Source organism: Poecilia latipinna, unplaced genomic scaffold (genome assembly GCF_001443285.1).
Source record: "Poecilia latipinna isolate Pla-1442-1.1 unplaced genomic scaffold, P_latipinna-1.0 Scaffold1994, whole genome shotgun sequence".
Classification (NCBI taxonomy): domain Eukaryota; kingdom Metazoa; phylum Chordata; class Actinopteri; order Cyprinodontiformes; family Poeciliidae; genus Poecilia; species Poecilia latipinna.
This window is the reverse complement of record NW_015114610.1, coordinates 87,379-107,078: the sequence shown is the minus strand read 5'-3', so window position 1 is coordinate 107,078 and position 19,700 is coordinate 87,379. Positions and strand designations below refer to the sequence as shown.

General features: G+C 38.2%; 1 protein-coding gene across 7 annotated transcripts in view; it reads left to right on the top strand.

The window, feature by feature from the left end:
* Window positions 1-19,700, top strand: part of usp54b (ubiquitin specific peptidase 54b) — an 89,499-nt gene that overhangs the window by 21,311 nt on the left and 48,488 nt on the right. For all 7 annotated transcript variants that reach the window (XR_001421935.1, XR_001421934.1, XM_015016227.1 and 4 more), the window contains 5 exons: window positions 7,287-7,379; window positions 13,734-13,868; window positions 14,797-14,910; window positions 16,620-16,702; window positions 18,906-19,011. Coding sequence is in view for 5 of the 7 variants with exons in the window: in XM_015016227.1 (XP_014871713.1) it covers window positions 7,287-7,379; window positions 13,734-13,868; window positions 14,797-14,910; window positions 16,620-16,702; window positions 18,906-19,011 (531 nt within the window). In the remaining 2 variants the exon portion in view is untranslated. The remainder of the gene's footprint in view (window positions 1-7,286; window positions 7,380-13,733; window positions 13,869-14,796; window positions 14,911-16,619; window positions 16,703-18,905; window positions 19,012-19,700) is intronic.

Genomic DNA, 19,700 nt, shown 5'->3' with positions numbered 1-19,700 from the left:
TTTTATTCATCCAAAACATTTTTAAAAATGACAAACTGACTTATTAACCAGCTTGTTTGGCTCTATAAAGAGCAGAACAACAAAAAGAATACCACAAACTACTTGAATGTTATATTTATCAGTATTTAAATTAACCCCCCTTAAATCTTTTGCTTTTTTAAGTTTTCTTTTTCTGTTAATTAGAATAAAAATGCCACAATTACCTAGCAGGTGCTAGCAAATCTCTGCTATACAATGCTCTACCACAAGTGGATTTAGTGCGAATGTAAGACTCTCTGCGGCCCACTGGGACCCCCCTGGGCCAGGAAGTTAACCCAGTTCTGCTGCAGTGGAGCCGCTGTGAGGCAGCAGCAGCATCAGCACCAACAGCACCAACATCAGCAGCAGCAGACAAGTCTCCTCTGTGAGAATCTGAGGAAAAATACTACAAGGTAAAATCTACATTCGTGCATTCATCCGTCGTGGCTGATGTCTATCTTCAGCAGCCGTTGGGTGAAAGGCGGCGCAAACCCTCGACAGGTCACCGATTTGTTGCAGAACCTACGTACATGCTCAGCAGTTTTTCATTTAACTTAGGCAAGAGTGCAAAAGCCAGAAGCCGTGTGTTATGAAGTTGGCAGAAACACATGGGCTTCACTGGTCAGGCACAAATGTTTGCTTCTTTGATTCATGCAGATCACTGCATTTATCGACATTTATTATCATTTTTTCTGCAGTGTTTCATGCAGCATTTTATACACTAAATAAACTGATTAAAAAGTTTAGCTGTCATGCGATTAACACTTTCATGGCCGTGCTTGAAATACTTTTCTGCAGTTGCATTGATGCAAATGAAATGTAAGATTAGCTATCAGTGGAGCAGAGGATAGCAGAAAGCTTCAAAGTCATTTATATAACGCTGCAGTCGCCTGCAATGAAGGAAAAAAAAATACTACAGTGTAGGTAACTTTCCACTATGTGACAAAGCAAAATGGTTTAGTGTTGATTGTGGTTCATTGGTTTGCTCCAGGAGAGGCCGGGCACTGGGGAAGCTTATCTTTGCTGATGCTAGCAGATGAGGATGAAGAACATTTATTTTATCACTGTTCTAACACAGAGTAACAACTTTGCACGTCTATCAGACGGTTGAGTCACCAATCAACCCAACAGCACATCTTTTAATAATGAGAAGAAGTGCAGCTTAACAGAAAAAGCCTTGGCAGAACCAAAGGGGCTACCCTAACACCGTTTTCTCATGACTAATTTAATAGTTTGCAGCATATTTCCATTGTTCTTGCATCACTGCTTGCAATGCCTTGCAAACTCATTCTACTTTATTTGTTTTTTTGCGTATTTTTATGGGTAAAGCCACAAACTTTAATGTATTCTATTTGGGATTTTAGGTGGAACACCAAAACAAAGTAGTGCATTGTTGTATTGGAAGGATGTGATAAATGGGTAAAATATTCTTCACAAAGAAAGTCCGAAAAGTGTGTTGTGCATTTGCATTTAGCACTTCTGAGTCAGTACTTTAGTTTGGGCCAATTAGAGCTGCAGGTCCTTTGAGAAATCCACAGACTGTGAGTTTTACTTCGAAAAGTAGGCTAAGCTGAGTCAGATTAATTTGAGAGCATCCATCAACGCTGATTTTCCTGAAACCATTACACAAGTTCTCAGTGGTACTTTGGACTTAGTTTGACTTGGACTGGGCCATTCTCAGATCTGAACTGATCTGTGCCATTGCAGTGTCGCTGTAAAGTGAACTTTGACTCTAACTATCAAATTTTTTGCGGTCTCTATTTTAAAGGAGACTTATTGTGCCAAATGTACTTTTGGCATGTTTTTGTTTACTTTCACTACTTCCAAAATCCATCGTAAGCACTTATAAAACTACAGAGTCATGTTTTTGTAAGAAGTTTATGTCTTTTAGTCTCTGGAAAATGAGCGGTTTCACAATTGTCACATTCGACGTGCCTAGGAACCCCAGCAAAGCCCAGCCCTGTTACCTAGCAACCGCAGAGTAGCATCAGCACTATTGGTCAGAAACCACGTGGTGCATTCTGGTTAGTTGTGCAGGAGGCTCTACTTATGCTTTTCAAAGATGTACGATTGTGTAATAGCGCATCTGTTTGCAGTTATTCTCACATGTTAAGTGTAAACGTCAAATAGGGGCGCATGGCCAGCACCAGCTCATTTAGATTTAAAGTGACAAGACGCCCTAAAACAGCTCAATCTGAAAGGAGCTAAAAAAATATATCATTATTTAAGAATAATTTTGAGTAAAAATGTAATCAACATGTTTTGTATAGTGCATTTACCGATTCTATAGTAAACATAATAGGTCACCTTTAAAAGTCCCTGTTTTAATTTCCCTCTGGGGTTGATAAAATGTATTTGATTTGAATTCATTTTCTTTTTGGGCTTTTTCTGCTTTTTTTTTTTTCTTTTTTTTTTACAATGCTGTGCAATGTTTTCTGTGTTTATCATGATTGGATAATTTATTTTAGTTTATTAGTCTTGTTTATTATAAGTAAGGCCTCTGAGCTTTCCTAGAAGTTTTTAGTTTTAGTCTATTTCTTTCAAATCTCACCTTTTAATGTTGAGAGTTATTCTCTTTGGAAACCAAAACCTTCCTAACACTTTTGTGAGCAAACTGACTTTTTAGACGTTCCTCCATTTCTTATGTTCAGTTTCATTTCAGGTGACTCCTTGTCGCCGCTTTCATTTAAAATCCTCCCATAAATAATATTCGATCTATGAACCAGTGTAAAGTAATGTAGAAACATTTGGTTGGGGATGTACAGTTTAAGTTTTCTGCCCCACGTATTTCTTCATAGGAAAGAAAAAAGTTCAATTTTGGCATGAAAACTGGCAGGAGTTTTTTATTTGTCAAATATAAACTTTGGAAAATTACTATGTTGTTATATCACTTAACAAAAGATAAGAAGAACATAAAATGTGTGGAAGTTTGTGGTTCCAAAGTTAGAAAATGTTGAAAAGTTTAACTCTTGTGAATGCTTTTTCAGTTTAAATTGACGTCATTTGAAGCTTTTTTTGTTCTTTATATAATAACAAATATATCATATTGTCATTAGATTGTGAGGGAAGATGGCTGACAGATTTTCCAGCATGGAGAACAGCAGCTTTTGTTGTTTTCTTGTTTTAATTTTCTCAATAACCAATGTCCATTTAGCCATTTAATCTTTACTTTGAATAAATTGACCTTTAACATTGACCTTTCCTACTATTTAAACCTCACTGCTTCAATAGAAGCTCATATAAAATGGAAGAGCTGGAAACTGAAGCCCTGGCTATGGCACAGACAGCAGCATCCTTTAGTAAGCAAAATGCAGCGAATAGAGACGCCGTTACTACATGTGGTAATGTGAGAGCAGAACAGTAGGAACAGGACATGCAGGGCAGAGGTCAGCGGCGGATGGCGGCATCAGCCAGGTGTTGTATTGCAGGTCAGGATAAAGATTTACTTTGTGCAGGAATCTAGGCGGCTTGTTTGGGTTTGTCACAACACTTATGGTTCCCATCAGTAAAGACTGCAGCGGCCTATCCTTCGTTTATTAGAAACAAGGAAAATGTTTTTCTCTCACATTAAAATTTAGGTTTATAATTTTTTTTATTTCATTTTAAACTGTAAGAGCAGAATGAAGGAATATTTTAGTTTGAATCAATGAGAAGAAATGAGTCTATTTAAAGAAAATTCATCTTGTGTTAGAATTAACATACAGATGATATGTTTCTCTGAGATTAATGGCTCCATTTTAATTTGTTTTTAAATGCGACAATCAGGGTTTCCCCCCAAGGTATTATAAGCCTGGCGGGCCACCAGGCTTTACTTGTTCCCCTGCCAGGCTGTCATGAGGTGGGGTTGAAGTGGTGAGGAGAGACGCAGAGAACCCAGGTTATGGTGAAGATAATGAATTTAATGATGAAAATAAGCTCAACAGTCCATACAGGCAGCACGGCAGAGACTAGCTCACAGCTAAGTACCGGTAGCAACTGATTCACAGAACTAAACACGAGAGCTGACACTTCCAGGACTTAAACAGTTCTACTGGCGAGTGACGGACACAAACGACGAGGACCCAACGAGGAACACAGACAACGGGAGGGTTTAAATACACACGGGGTAATCAAGGGAATGAGACACACCTGGGGAGCAATCAACGGGGAGGACAGGACAGAGACTCACAGGGAAACAGGACTGAACACAGAAAACTCAAAAATAAACACGGATCGTGACACAGGCTTATCATTGCTTATTTATTGAAGTCTTTTTAAAATGTTTGCATTTTTTAACACTTTATGGTTGGTATTCAGGCATTAATCTTCCAATCTTACAATAACACATAATTATCAAGTGGTATTTTCAAATTTCCTGTCAACTTTAAACATTTTTTAATTCAAAAACGTGGCGGGCCGCTGGATGAATGACTGAACTAGCATTCAGACTTTGCAAGTTTTCTGGGGGAAACCTTGGCGATAACGATGAGGATAGTTTGTTAATATAAAAAAAACAAAGATGTGTTTCAACAATGGTTCCTCTTATAATGTTTTTCTCCAGAACTTAACTTTCTTTCTTACTGAGGATGCTGCATAATTACCTACCTGGGCTGTTTTTGTGCATTTGTAATATGCTCCCTTATTCTTATAAGAATTTTACTGAAATCTGGTGACAAAGATCTTCACCCACCGCAACAGAAAGTCCAAAACTTTGATAAAATCTAAACACAGACTCAAAAAAGTTTGGGGAAATGCTGGTTTTGTGAAACCAGCATCGAAAAACTGGGAGGACTGACTGATGTAGTTTTGCAGCATACAGATAAAAACTTTTAATTTGATTGATAAAACAATATTTAATCACACAACTGTAATCTTGAAGGCTCCATCCAAGCGTCCCTCAGACGTATAAAAAGTTACCGCGGGTCGGATTCGACTTCCAGGCCTCGAGTTTGACATACGATTTAAACAGACGGCACCAGCAGGTAAAAATGAATTCTTAAATTTGTTGGTTCTGCAGCTTTTGAAAGCAAATCTGCGTCCCGAGGGGACGAACAGGGGGTTGTTGGGTTCAGCTGAAATTGCCTGAGCTTTCTTCAGGGATCTGTTTTTGTGCAGAGTGGAGATGTTGCTCAGAGGGGCGTGTGATGTGAGCATATCATTTTTATTCAAAAATTAATCTTTTAAGTGTTTCCAGTTTTGTAGCTGTTACTGTCTTAAAACAGGCAAATCACCACATTTTAACAAGATATAGTATTAATAAATAGAGAAGAGGTGATTAGAGAAGGAAAGACTTGCTGGTAATAAGGGAGGGAGGTGCAGAGATGGTGCACTATCCTTGCGCTTGCTGCATTGCTGTGCACGAACACGACCGAATACGCTACAGTCAGAGGAGGAGTTCAAATAACCAAGAGGAAGCAATTGAACATATAACACTGAGGTCAGCATGCAGTCTGTCATTCCTAACCTGTGTCACTCAGGCCAAACTACACTCTGCGCTCGTGTCTCCATAATTACATGCCTGTAATTTACCAATCTCAGTCGAAGCCTGAGGGACATTGAAGCGTCAGTATTATCCTTCAGCTGACTAAATGAATGCGCGAATGGCTCTTTCCTTTTGATTTTGCACCAGAGAGAGACAAAGAAGGACACTCTTCTTTTCTGTCTTTCTCTCTTCTTTCACTTTCTCTCCCACTTATTGCTGAAGATCAAGAAAACAGAGAGGACGCTGCGTAGGAGAAGTGATTCATAAAGATGAATTTGTTTAATTTTGTGGTATTTTGAGCAGGAATGCCCCGACAAGAGTTTCTGATATTAAAAAACAAAACAAAAAAGAACAACAAAAAAGCATCCTTGAAGCTGAGACTGAATACAATTTATAACATTCAGCTAAATCCTTAATTTGTGTCGTTCGCTGCGGTACCCGCATCACATAATCAGCACCGTTCCCCCTCTGGGAAGATTAAACTAATCGAGCCCAATCAAGAAAGCTCTGCACACGAGCAGATGAATGGGGCTGAGGTTGCCATGGTGATACCTGAGCCCGACAGAGGAGAGGTAACAGAAGGGTTCCTCGCAGCAGCTGTAACGGCCTGTTTGAGCTCAAATGTCAACCAGAAATATCAGAGCAGCCTCAGCACTGTGAAACCAACACGCAGCCGTGTGGAAAGTTTGCTCCTATTTTTGCACCAGAAAGTGAACATCACACCAGCCTAGTTTTGGTGATTTCCACGCAGTTTACTTAATATGAATTAGTTCAGTCTCACGGTGTTCATCTGCACAACGTAAAGGGTTTTGTTGGCAGTAAGATCTGATTCTGATGCTTTGTTAACTTTTATTGCTTCAGTTTGGTTATATACATAAAAAAATAAAACCAACTGGAAGTGAGCCGAAGGGATTCTGGGGTTTTGAGGATGAAAGCTGCTTCATTTCCAGCTTGAGTTCCCAAGAAATCCTGGACCCAAAGAGGAGAGACGGGCAGAGACTGGCTGTTAGACATATTTTGGATTAAGGGAGAAAAAAGTTTTTTGTTACAAGTTCAATACAAAAATCCAGAAACTTCAAACTCATCGCCTCGTTTGGACAAATGAGGTGAAATACATACTTTCCTGGAACAATATGAGATGTAGAGGATTCTGAAAAAATATGACAATTTGCTAATACATCAAGGTTTAAACTATATTTTTGTTAAATTAGTTGGTGCTCGTTTATATTTTCTTTGTCATAAAACAAAGAGACAACTGCTTTAAATTTGAAATAAATCCTGCTCCTGTACATAAACTTCCCTTAGCAATGTTTCCACGTTTGCGCCTCTAATAAATTTTTCTGATTGCCGTGCACCTGCAGATATAATCAGACCGAATGTGATGTTACCGTGGAAACCATGAGCCTTTCATGTAATCAAACCAAAGACGACAAACCGTTCCAGCAGGCAGCTATTTAGGAAACTCCTCCAGGTGGTTATTTTGGGTAGACTATCATCCTTTTGAATGAAAGGATGTTTTAACAGCGGTTTTAATGGACTGTCTGTACTGGAGCAGCACTCAAGTCTGACAGGATGTGTGTGTGTGTTTCCCACAAATTAAAACCCCTAGCAATGTTTTTCTGACTATTCATTCCTGTTCATTCTCCACAGGGAAATATTTAAAGACTCAATCTGTTTGTGAATTGAAATCTCAGTCCAAGTCAAACAAGTATGCATTCCTTTCATCAGTTTTTGTGGGATAAAGTATTATTTCTCAACTGGATAAGTTGAATAAAATAAAAAATGAGCGTATGTTTTTGTTTTCCAGGTCTTGTGGCATCTCGACATCTTTAGGAGAAGCTTTCGGCAGCTGACCACTCATAAGTGCATGGAGGACTCATGCATCTTCTGCGCTCTAAAGGTACGAACAGCAACTCCTGTTTTTCTAAATAACTAATTTGAGTGTGTTATTTTTTTCTGTAAAAATGAGAACCAGTCCGTTTTTCTTTAATGTTTATTTGTTATCTTCTGCCTTTAATTCACATGGAGTGGCATTTGAATTTAATCAGGGAAAAACACAGTTACTTTGTGTAAACGCCCTGAAGAAGGGTGTACTCTGCACACAGTAATATTGGGCTTAATAATGCCAGTAATGCCAGAATTAATAATAAGACTTAATGGTCTTCTGATTAGTAATGTAATTATATTAGTTGTGTTACCACTCCCACGCCACTAGAGGCAGTAGCAGGCTGGAAAAGATGCGACTAAGGAGCAGATTTAGAAGTACCCAGAAAACTACAGAATTTGTTCAAAACTGTGATCTGCTCTGAAGAAAATAAGAGAGAGAAGTTCAAATACATGCTAAGAGTGAAACTCCTTATTAAAAATGAAGATATATAACAGATTTAAAATGAAAATAAAAACGGGAGACCGCGGATAATATAGGAAATAGCGCCCCCTTCACTTCCGGAATGCAATGGTTCCATTTCCAAATAAGGTATGAGGCTGACAGTGGTCCGTCCTCGCCCCTTTCTGTTTGCTGCAGCGAGGTCCTTCTCAAACTGGTGACAAAGCATACAGCCTCTTAACATCAAAAACAGTAAATGTACCTCTGAATGGTAAATAACCAAATTTCAATCCGTCACATTTTCTCATTTATGGCAATAAATTGTGTGAAACCATAAAAGCCAATACATGTTTACAAAGTGTTGATCTCCTCTTCAAAAGCTGAATTTACTGTTTAAACTCAGCCTTGTCACTAACCCAAACCAAATGAAGTCATTTATTTAAAAGACTATTCACTCAGAAACAATACAACAATCTCTCCGTTCTGCTTATAAATTAATTATATTCTGTGATTCTCTTATTCATTTCTTGTGGCGGAAGCTGAGGTTTGGTGTTATCCAAGTCATGAGAATTTGATAAACTTGCACTGTCTTAAAACTGACTCATCAGGCAGAGATTTGCTCACAGTCATTGAAATATGAGCAAAAAAAATCACACTTGATATGAATATCATGAGGGAGGTCTGGTTCTGCTTCTGTTCTGTTTCATAATCAGATTTCTTTATCTTCTTTTGTTGTTTTTTTTTTATTTTAATCCATATTTTCTTTTAACTTCACTGACAGATCAAGCACCACAAAATGTGAACTAGAATCTCATCATCTCCTTCTTTAGTCCATTTTTTTAATCAAAAAAAGTGAGACAAGTGTCTCTCAAATTGTTATCAATCAAAAAAAAAGTCTGCTTTTATGTGTTGTCAAAAATCATTCATACCCTTTTCGATAATCTATGAAAAGTATATTTATTGAAATGAATGCAATCAGACTCTTTCCTCATGCTGAACATGGGAGAAATGATTTGTTATAGGTAAAATAATCTGCCAGTGGAACTAGTACATTTTTTAAATGAATGTTAATGCATTATTGACTTAAAACAAGCTCATATATACCTTCTTGAAAAGTTACCTTAAGTTAGTTTTGTTTTAGTTCAAGTGAACTAAAAACTAAGCTAGAAAGTAAACTAGAAAGTTTTTGCAGTCAGGACTTTATAAAAACGACTATCTTCGTCACATCGTTTAAAGAAATAATATTGTACACATGGGATCAGTTTCAGAAACATTTTTACATGAACCCACGCTAATCGGCCTGATTGTTGTTTTGAACATGGTGAACCCATAGGGGGCAGTGTAGCGCAAAGCTAAAATCTATGAGATTGCTTCAAAACAACAACGACTTCCTGTTAGGAATTAAACATGGCGCCAGGAGGGTCATTTGTGTGGACAGAAATGTAGGTTGAACTACTTTTGAATAGCGTATTAGCTTATAAAGTCATTAAAACACAAGATAGTGTTGATTAGGAATTAAGTTAAAGTAACTATGTGGATATATTGGTGCATTATTTGTCACAGGCTGTAATGGTTGGCATTTTAAATCTGTTTATGAACACAAACATTGAGTTTTCTCTAATCTCCACTTTGGTGTGAATTTTTCATAATTGGTTTTAGTAGTAAAAACTGAGCTTTTGTGTGGATGAAAGGAAAAAAATGCATAAAAATATATTTGTTTTCCCAAATATTAGGCTACATGTGGATTAGGCCTCTGTTGTCTTTGATCATTTTACACACAAATGTTGATCAGAACCTAAATAAATGGTTAGATTGTAATACAAACAGTTGAATAATAGTTATACTGAGTTATGTGTGATATTGGTGTACTTTTGTTTAGCTTGCATATTCATATTTATCATGCTAAATTGATATTTATATAAATGCACCATTGCTGGAACATAAATGCACTTCAGTACTGGAAGATTGTCACAAAATTATCCGTCTCTTTGGGAGCAAACTATAAAGAATGGTTTAAAAGTTTTGCACAATCCTTTGGTAGTCTGGCATCCCAGCAGTCCAGAAGATGAAGATCTGTAACCTCCTGCCTCCCTCCTAATGACCAAGCTTAATGCAGCCCCGCTCCGGCCATTTGTTGCATCAGCGCCATTATACATGTGTCTCATCCTGGAAGTGTGTGATGCGGCCCGGTGTTGATGTGCGCGCTCCACACGCCGCTCCGTCTCCAGCGCCTCGCTGTAATTAATTGGCCCGGCTGAAAGCGCTGAGCCAGCACATCCCACGCTGGGACACTGAAATAAGAAACGCTCACAAATCTCACTTTGCACTCCAGCCACGCACCTCAGGATCCTCCCGCTTGCGCCGCACATGTACAGGATTTGTAGCGCGCACCGCGCCAGTCAGCTGTGGGGGTAGAAATGTAAGGTGGTGTCCCGTATTTTCCTGTCAGGTTTTATTAACCGTCCTGCCAGCTATCAGCTGCAACCCTGCTCCCCACAGTCTGCTTGGAGTTGATTAAAGCATCCGAATAACCGAGGCAGACACCCACCAAATTAGCTTCAATGGAGTATTAAATTTTTAAACAACTTCTTTAAAGATGCAGCAACAAAAATTAAGGTTATGTTTTACTTTACTTTAGGTTGATTTGCAGCAGATAAAGGCTGCATCGTGTAGTGGAGATAAGTTCAGAGGACGCCGGTAGCTATCCCTCAAGAAAATCACTGCAACAATTTATCTCTCTCAGCAGCAAAACACTTCCACATTTACACACATGCACACTTGGATGCAGATACCTGAGAACACACTGCAATAACCAGGAAAAAGAGTGAGGAAAGGGAATGAAAGAATGGAAAACTGGAGGAAAGAAGGGAGAAAATGAATGAACATGGGAGTGGGTGCTGATTGTTTCTGTTTTCTCACGCTGACATGTGCGCACACACTTAAACACACATCTCTAACTCACTCACTCCGCCCCCTCTCTCCCTGCACTCCTCCTTCCATCCCTCCCTCTCTCTGTAGGGTCTATTCCCCCTCCATTCTCCTTGGCGCAATGCTGCAGTCAGCACAGACACCATATCGCACACATACACACAATATTGCTCACACTTTCCCTTTTTCCTCTCTCTCTCTCGTTCACACACATACACACTCCTCTCCGTCAGCAGCACGACTGCATTACCTTTGCCGTTGCCAACACTCGACTTGCACTCACTCTGATGAAGCCTATTGTTTGAGAACATTTTCACACCATTATCATCGCAGCCATTTTGGCGAACTGCTTCCAGAATGCCACCTGAAATCAGATCTACTGAACTTATAATAAAGGACATAAACCATTAGGGAATTAGTTATGCCAGAATTAACATATCATGATTTTTTTTTTCACAATTTCCCCACTTAAAAATAGCGATTAAAGCCAAAACACATTACTAAACATTTCAACATGGACATATTTTAGCAGGGTTTCTGCAGGTTTCATCAACACAAATTGAAAACTTAAGATAAATTCGAATGAAATTTAAGACCTTTACCTCCACAGACATGTACAAACTTTGTCCTGCCAACTGGCGATAAATTCGCACTTGACAGACGCAAAATAAAAAACAAGCTAGCTAGCGAGGGAATGTTAGCGGTGAGTGTGACCAAAGTTTTGCCTGAGAGAAAAGTTCTGCAAGGAAAAAAAAAGGTAATTAAATTGTTCTATCAAGACAAAATTAAAGATCTGTAACTAACATATTAAAGGCTAACTTACATTTTTAAAACTTATTTTAAGATATTAATTTTAGATGCATGATTTAAGAGGTTTTAAGGCTGCAAAGACACCCTGCTCTCGAGATGTCATGTAGATACAATTATCATTTAATTAACTAGATTCGTCTCAGTAGTTCATGGAGTTCAGATCAGGCCAGTTTGCTGGTCAATCAGGGACATTGATGCGACAGTCATTAGCATAAGTTTTTGTATCTTTAGCCGCATTTTCATAAAGTTTGTCAGCAAAAGGAAGCATGAAGTACTCCAGAAAGACCTTGTAGATGTCAGCTCTGACTCTGGAGTTGATTAAGCACAGCAGAAGGCACGATGGCTCCCAAAATCATCTAAAGGTGCAGACTAAACACTGGATCTCAAACAACTTGGATTCTCTTCCTCCAGACTTTAATTTTGAAATGAAATTTATTTTGAATCCAGGAGTGAAAGTAGTGATGTGATTGTTACCTAGGAACAAAAAAATTACAAACAAATCATAAAGACTGGCTTAAAACTTCAGTTTGATAAGCAATATACTGTAAATCTTTATTTAATGAATAGAAGATTTGAAAGAAAAACAAGCATTTCAATGTAAAGTCACATTTTAAGGAAATGTAGTTCAGTTTTGTTGCTTCAGCTTGATTTTCTTTTACCTCTGTTTGATGAACTAAAATGGACCCACTGTGGACAGAAACAGATGCTGACGAACTGTGACTGTGTGTGAATATTTTTCTCCTGATATAGTGTTTTTAAAAGTCCTCAGGACACAGAGGAGACCTGCTGCTTTTCAGTCCAGCTGTCTCATCAGCAACTGAATCCACCACTGCGACTGAAAACCAGCAGAGCACCAACCGCTGTTCGGATACGTCAAGCCAAATTAGGTTTATTTCTGTCCCAGGCTTTCTAAAAAAAGAAGAAAAAAAAACAACAACATATATTAAATGAGTGCATTTTTTCCCCCAGCATAAATCTCTTCCTAACTAAAAAGTAGGTCATTTTTATCCATCGGCAAAATGGAGAAAGTTGATTACGCTTTTATCTCTCCGTGTTTTGGTGCTGCAGCCTCCAACCAGCTGAAGTCAAAATTCACTCGTTGCTGGTACCTGAGTTCAGAAACGTAATTTCTCTTTTTCTTTTTATTAGCAACACTGCACTGTCAGCACCATTATCACAATTTGAGATATCTTAAATACAGTTAAAATCAAATAGAAATGCATTCAGTTCAACCTAGTTTAGTCCAGCTGATTTCAATTCAATTGAATCTTATGTACTAAATTTGATTCAGTTTAGTTCATTAAATCAAGTTCAGTTTATTCAGCTCACTTGATTTAAGTGAGTTAAGTTTAGTTAAATTATGCTCTGTTTAGTTAGCTGAGTTTAGTCCAGTCAAAATCAGAAATTTTTTACAATTTCACAGTTTAAACCAATTATTCTCAGTCTGATTTGGTTTTCAGACCAGTAAATCCTGGTATAATGTAACTCCTCCAACTTTGTTAGTCTTGAAAATATTTTGTAGACACCTTACAATGTTCAAAATATTTGAATCTGCATAGATTATAGAAAAAAAAATGCGGTAAGACTTTAAGGAAGAGAATGTCAGGTGTACTTCATCAGTATTTTTAATATTCTCTAACTAATCAGTGAGGCTTGCAAAAAGAAGCATATATCTTTATGGGCTGGTTTGTAAGATCAGGATTGTTTCCTCCATTAGACCTGAGAGGCTGCAGACTGCCGGGTCTCTCCATGATGTCCTTCACATCGGATGCTGCCCTCAAAACATACTTCAGTGGCCTAGCTTTCTCTGTTAGCCCTCTGGTTTGGTTTCCATTTCACTGCTACAAAGCTCTCTTTGAGCTGCTTTATTTTGTTTGAGAAAAGTGCCATTTATTATTTACATGTTGTGATATTGAGGCCTCGGTAGAGCCATTTGTTTTATCCCTGTCAGAGAGTTTTGTGCAGCACTTTAGCTCTTGATAGGTTCACAAGTTTTCCTGCTTCTTTTTTATGGGTCATTTAGAAGAACTTGGTGATCCAGGAAGATGCACTGACAGTTTTTTCATTGTTTTTGTTCTACCTCCAACAATGCAGAGGTGTTTCAGGAGCAGCGTTACAGTGCGAAATAGTTTATATTTGCTGCAGCGGATGAAAAATTAATGGATTTTTTATATTTGTGTGCATTTGCAGAGTATCTTTGCTCAGTTCCAGTTCAGCAGCGAGCGCGTTCTGCCGTCAGACGCACTGCGGAGCGCGCTGGCCAAGACTTTCCAAGACGAGCAGAGGTTTCAGCTGGGCATTATGGACGACGCTGCCGAGTGTTTTGTGAGTCTGCAGCAGCAACGTGGCTTCACATGCACTCACAGTTGCTTTTTGTTAATTCATTTAAAATATATATGTGTATTTTCATAACCAGCACACTAATTCAAGGAAAAGAAACATCCTCAATGCCCCTCTGTTTTGTTTTTTATTTTTTATCTTAGCATGTACATTGAAAACCCTTTGTACTCGGGTCCAAACGCAAAATAATGAAGTGCATTTTGATAAACATGAAGTCCTGTCACATGTATATCAGTTATGATGTGCCCTATGATGAGTGTATTGGGATTATAAATGATTTTACACTCAAAAACCTTTTTTTTTGAGGAAAGAGATTCATTTAATACAATTTCCAATGTGGGAAAAGTGAAGTACTGTGAATATTTTCAGTATACAGAGTAAGGACATTTCTATGGAAGTCAATAAAATGTTGTTCGTTGTTGTTTCTTGAGTATATTAAGCTGTAAATCTTAGTAAAAAATAATAATTTATAGATAAGTCTTTATACTTTTAGGTCTGTGTGGAGCTGTTCTAACATTATGCAGATCAAAATGTTATTTTTATAGCTGTAACATCTTTAAACTTCCTCTGTGCTCCTGGTTTCTTCCAGGGAATCTCAGTTGTTTTCTCCACTCTTTGCCCTCCGTGTGTGCGTGTGTGTGTGTGTGTTGTGTCTACGTGCATGTGTGTGTATTTTATGTGTGCTTCTGAGAGGTGCTGTCTGATCGATTGGTAGTAAATGTGTTCAGTCAGGGAATCCGTCGGCTTCTTATGAAATATAGATGCTGCTCCCACGGTCAGATTAACAAGAGCACCAGCAGAGAGGAGCAATCAAAAACACACACACGCACACACACACACACACACACACAAACACACAACATGTAGCACTCTTAAAACCACACGGCTCACATGTATAAACTTTGCTTCTCAGGAGAATCTGCTGATGCGTATCCACTTCCACATCAGCGCGGAGAGCAGGGAGGACATCTGCACGGCCAAACACTGCATACCACACCAGAAGTTTGCCATGACTTTGTTTGAACAGGTAAGTGATTAAAAAAGAAGCCATTGGTCATATGAAAACCCAAAGCTAATATTTTGTTCTCTAGACAATCCTACCACCAACCCGACCCATATATTTGTTCAAATATTTAATAACTCATCATCATTTTCCCCTCGACTGATTTAATATGTATTATCAAATCTCCTGTGTCTAAGAATAGCATCAAATTGTGACTTTACTCAGTTAAAATGAGAAACACTGGACATTTAAACCTCTAGGGAAGGAAAACTGTAATTGAATGCATTCATCTTAACAAGGAGTCACGTTTGGTATCACGATTTAAAAAATAACTCTTTTTCACTTTAAGCATATTTCCAGTGGGGCTGTCGGCACGAACAGCTTAAGTAATCAAAACTTAGTCCATAAATTATGGTGCGAGTAATGAAGTGCAGTAGCACAGAGAAAAACTATAAAATATACAATAAAGAATTGTGAACAGTGTTTCTAGATACCTAAAGCTGGTAGATACTTCCAAAGACTCTCACTGTCTCTGCAGCAAAAGGTTTTATGAAAAACTGACTTCAGGTAAGTCTGGAAGTTGATTTTAACTTTAGAATTATGGAAAAACATGTGTATTTCAAGAGATTATTCAATATCTGATTGTCTAAAACACATGTGTCAAACTCCAGGTCCGGGGGCCAAATCTGGCCCGCCGCAGCTTTTTAAATGGTCCTTTAGACTCCGAATTACATCAATAACTTCTCCCAGTTTTTCACAAAAATGCAAACAAAATCAACAAATTTCCACTTTTTTTCTGATTTTACTGCAAATTTTCTCTAAATTGGTCAAAAACATTGAGTTTAAGTGACTGCTGCCTCAGCTCTACTTGATGTCAAGTCATAGTCCGTAATTGACACAGCAAGTGATAAAAAAAGTCACATTTAACATTATATACTACCGCAAATATTGTAAAAATTCCTAACAAACATTTCTAAACTGCCACCACAAAATCTGCAAGTTTGACAGCAAAAAACCACTAAAACAATCACAAAATAGGAACAGCTATTGTTTGAGATTTTAATAGTTTAATACGTTTTATCAATGTATTCTGGCACAACTGGCCCTTTGAGAACATACAGATTTTGATATTCCTCAAAATGAAAATGAGTTTGACACCCCTGATCTAAAACACCCATCCACCTAATAAAATACACAGATGTATGAGCTTTGGACAAAATCTGAAAAAGGTTTATGGCGTATAAATTCTTTAATAAAGACTTTCAGCCAGTTGCCTCGGCTGATTTATGACATCTTTAAAAAATAATTCAAGTACGTTTTTTGTTTTCAACTTTTTTGTCAAAAATTTCACATTTAAACTAGCTTTTTTGTTGTTGTTGTTGTTGTTGTTTGGGCTCTTTTAAATATTTTTTGTGGGAAATCATGCTTCTGGACCTCCATGGGTCCGACTTACACGTGCAAATCCGGTCTTCCAATTTCCTTACCACAGCAAAGATTTGGTGCCAAGATGGGAATCTGGACTTTGTTGGCTTGAATCGTTTCTTCATCCGATTAAACAGAAACGGCTCTGCACAGCAAGCTCTGGCCCTTGTTTAGATCCAGAACATGCTTGGTGGAAAAAAAGAAACCCTAAATCATTATGTGATTTAACATTTGATGGCCCTTAACGAGAAAATAATTATCAGAGAAAACGATGTCCTGTAATGAATCCCAGGATGTGTTTCTTCTTACAGTGTGTGTGCAGCAGCTGTGGAGCCTCTTCGGACCCCCTGCCCTTCATTCAGATGGTTCATTACATCTCCACCACGTCCCTCTGGTAAGTCCACATTAACACACACACACACACACACACACACATGCGGGTGAATACACACGATGCAGTAAACCTGGAAGCAAGCTGAGGCTTAATCACAGCAGTAAAAGAAGGTACAGGACGTTCTTCACTTCTCTGCATGGGCCCCGGCCGAACGCTGAGCGAAATCACACATGAACATGTATGCGCATACATCATGCACGTGCTCATGCATATGCAGGAGCAGGTGAGCGTGTGCAAACGAATCCCAAATGTGAATGAAGGAACGTCCAGGAAAATCCTCACACAGTCAAGTGCGTGTGTTACATTAAAAATCTCCCACGCTCCAAGTTAATGAAATAAGAAACTTGGGAGCAATCAATCAGTTGCACCCAGGGAGTAACAAAAATCTATAAGTAAAAGAGCGGAGCAGAACCACCAAATGAGAAAATGAAACAAAACATCCATACGTATCCCTTTGGTAAATAATCGAAGTAGGAATGCTGGGTGAAAATACAAATAAACAGGTAGTTCAAGCACAACGGAGCAGCCTCCCCTGTGTTTGTGCCTGTTAACACCGCCAGGCTATTTTTAACCTCAACGAGGCCTGCTGTTTACGGCCTAGAAAGCAAAAAAGTCAGCATAAGTAAGATAATCCAAGGGTGACAAAAATAGAGAGGAAGATATGTGGTTCAAGCAGGGCTCAGACATAAGTAAACAGAAATAAGAACATCTTCTTGGCTGTGGCGTTGCATTTTCCTGCTTCCCCTAAAAGAGAGCAGTCAAAAGGCTTAATTCAGCAGTGGAAGGGATAAGAAGGAACGAGAGATTAAGATGGTTTTTACATTCGTATTATCATTATGATACTTACGAAGCTCTAAGATGAGATGTGGACCAGAGCCTGCAGGGCAGTTTTAAAAAGCCTTAAATTAATTACATTAAATACATTAATCGCAGGTCTTAAATTTTTTAGTGGCAGGACTATTTAATCTAAAATATTCTCTGTAGTTCATTTTTCTTGTTTTTCTGACAGAAATGTCTTACGTTTGTGTCACACTCAGACGGCTTCATTATGTTCGGTGACTCAAACCGGTTGAGGCTACCATTATGTCTAAGGAGGCTACCGCTTACTAGCTGCTAACAATCCCTTGCTAGCTAGCTTTTTGCGTATATCATCTTTGCCAATGTCTTACTTCTGTTGCCAACCCAGACTAAATTTATTCTGTGGGGAAAAAAATCAAAACAAAACTTAGCACTACTGCTACACAAAATATTAAATTTCCTTTTGTAAATTTCTGTCGTAATTCATATTTTAAATTTAATTCATAATGGTCTTTGTAATGGTTTGGAAAACAAGACACATTCTTACTCTTCCTACCATTTCTCATTTATTCTTGTCAGTGGCTCCACCTAATGGCGTGGAGTAGTATTACACAACACAGCAGTCTTAAAAAGGTGTTATATTTGAGTTGGTGAAACCTGAGTCAAACCTGTAGCTTCACATTCACAGAGATAAATTATGTATGTATGAGTTTATAATCAGACGACTTGAAAACAGATACGAACTGTCAGATTTCTCATGTTTAAGCTCTGTTAGTTCTTCTCAGCTAAAGTATGTTAAAAAGTAACTTTGAAATAAAGTGAGATTTTATACGAGGTCAAACTTTAGATGTGGAAATTGAAAATCACTAGTTTTAGTGCTATTTTCCTGTTATCTGCTGAAAGTCTTGCTCTCTTACTGCCTAAATGTCTTCCCTTTAAGCATCTTACATCTCTCTGATAAATCTCACTTCCTCATAAGCGCCTGCACAGCAAAGAATATTGTTATCAGTGTGGTGCATTCACTGACCAGCAGAAGATCCAAAATTGGAATTCCCGACTTTGGGTCACCAATCGGGGCTGGTTAAACTGAAAATTGAAAAGGTTTTAAGACTCTGGTCTTTATCTAAGAATGTATTTATTTATTCTCTTGGAATGTATTTTTGTTATTTTCTCTGCAAAAACCAAAATCTTACCAAGTATTTTTGATCTTGTTTCTAATCCAAATATCTCAGCACACTTGAAGTAAGAGAAAACTAACTTGCAAGTGATATTGTTGCAAATAAACAAAAGCAGAAATATTAAATTTCACATATAGGTTCAACAATGTTGGTTTTACGCTTTCAGCAGCAAAGTGTGTGTGATCTTTTCCTTTTTCCTTTTCTCTCCTGTGCGTCAAATGCTGCAGTAACCAGGCAGTGAGGATGCTGGAGTGCAGAGAGAAACCAACACCTGACATGTTTGGAGAGCTGCTCCGCAACGCCAGCAACATGGGAGACCTCCGCAACTGCCCTGTGAGACCATAAACACTTTACACATACATGCACTAAGATGTTATGTAAACTTCAGTGAGAAGGGAAACAGTGAACTTCAGCTTTGAAATGCATGAGTGTAGTAAATATTTTTGTTATCACACATTAACATAACATCTGTTTTGGCCTTCCCACTTACTCTTATCATTAAAAAAGTAAAAAAATTTAAAACAAAATTAATTAACTTTTAATCAATATGCCACTGTATCACAATAATTAGAGGATATTAATTAGCCCAACATCTGTCAGTCATCAGGTACGTGGAGAATCATGCGTGGGAATGGCCTAAGATTACTTGCGAGGACATTTTATTTACACTGCAGGTGGCTTAGCGATGATAAACACGGCATTTAAAAGTGTGTATTTGGAAATGAAGTGTTTACTTTTGGTAATCAGAGCTGTACTCTGAGCAGGAATGGCTGCACATATCAGATCAGTGCTTTGCGTGACACGAATCAGACATTTTTAAAGCCAGAATCATCTCCTTTTAAAGCATGAGAGCTTTCTGCAAGCAAACAGAGGTTTTATAACCACAGTGGTGAGATCAGTAAAGGTGTGGATCTTGAATGTTAAAGCCAGACAATATTAATAAAGCTGAAGTGGCTCTTAAAATCTAAGTCACATGTGTCAAACTCGTGGCCCCCCAGCATTGTATAGGCCATGGGAACTCA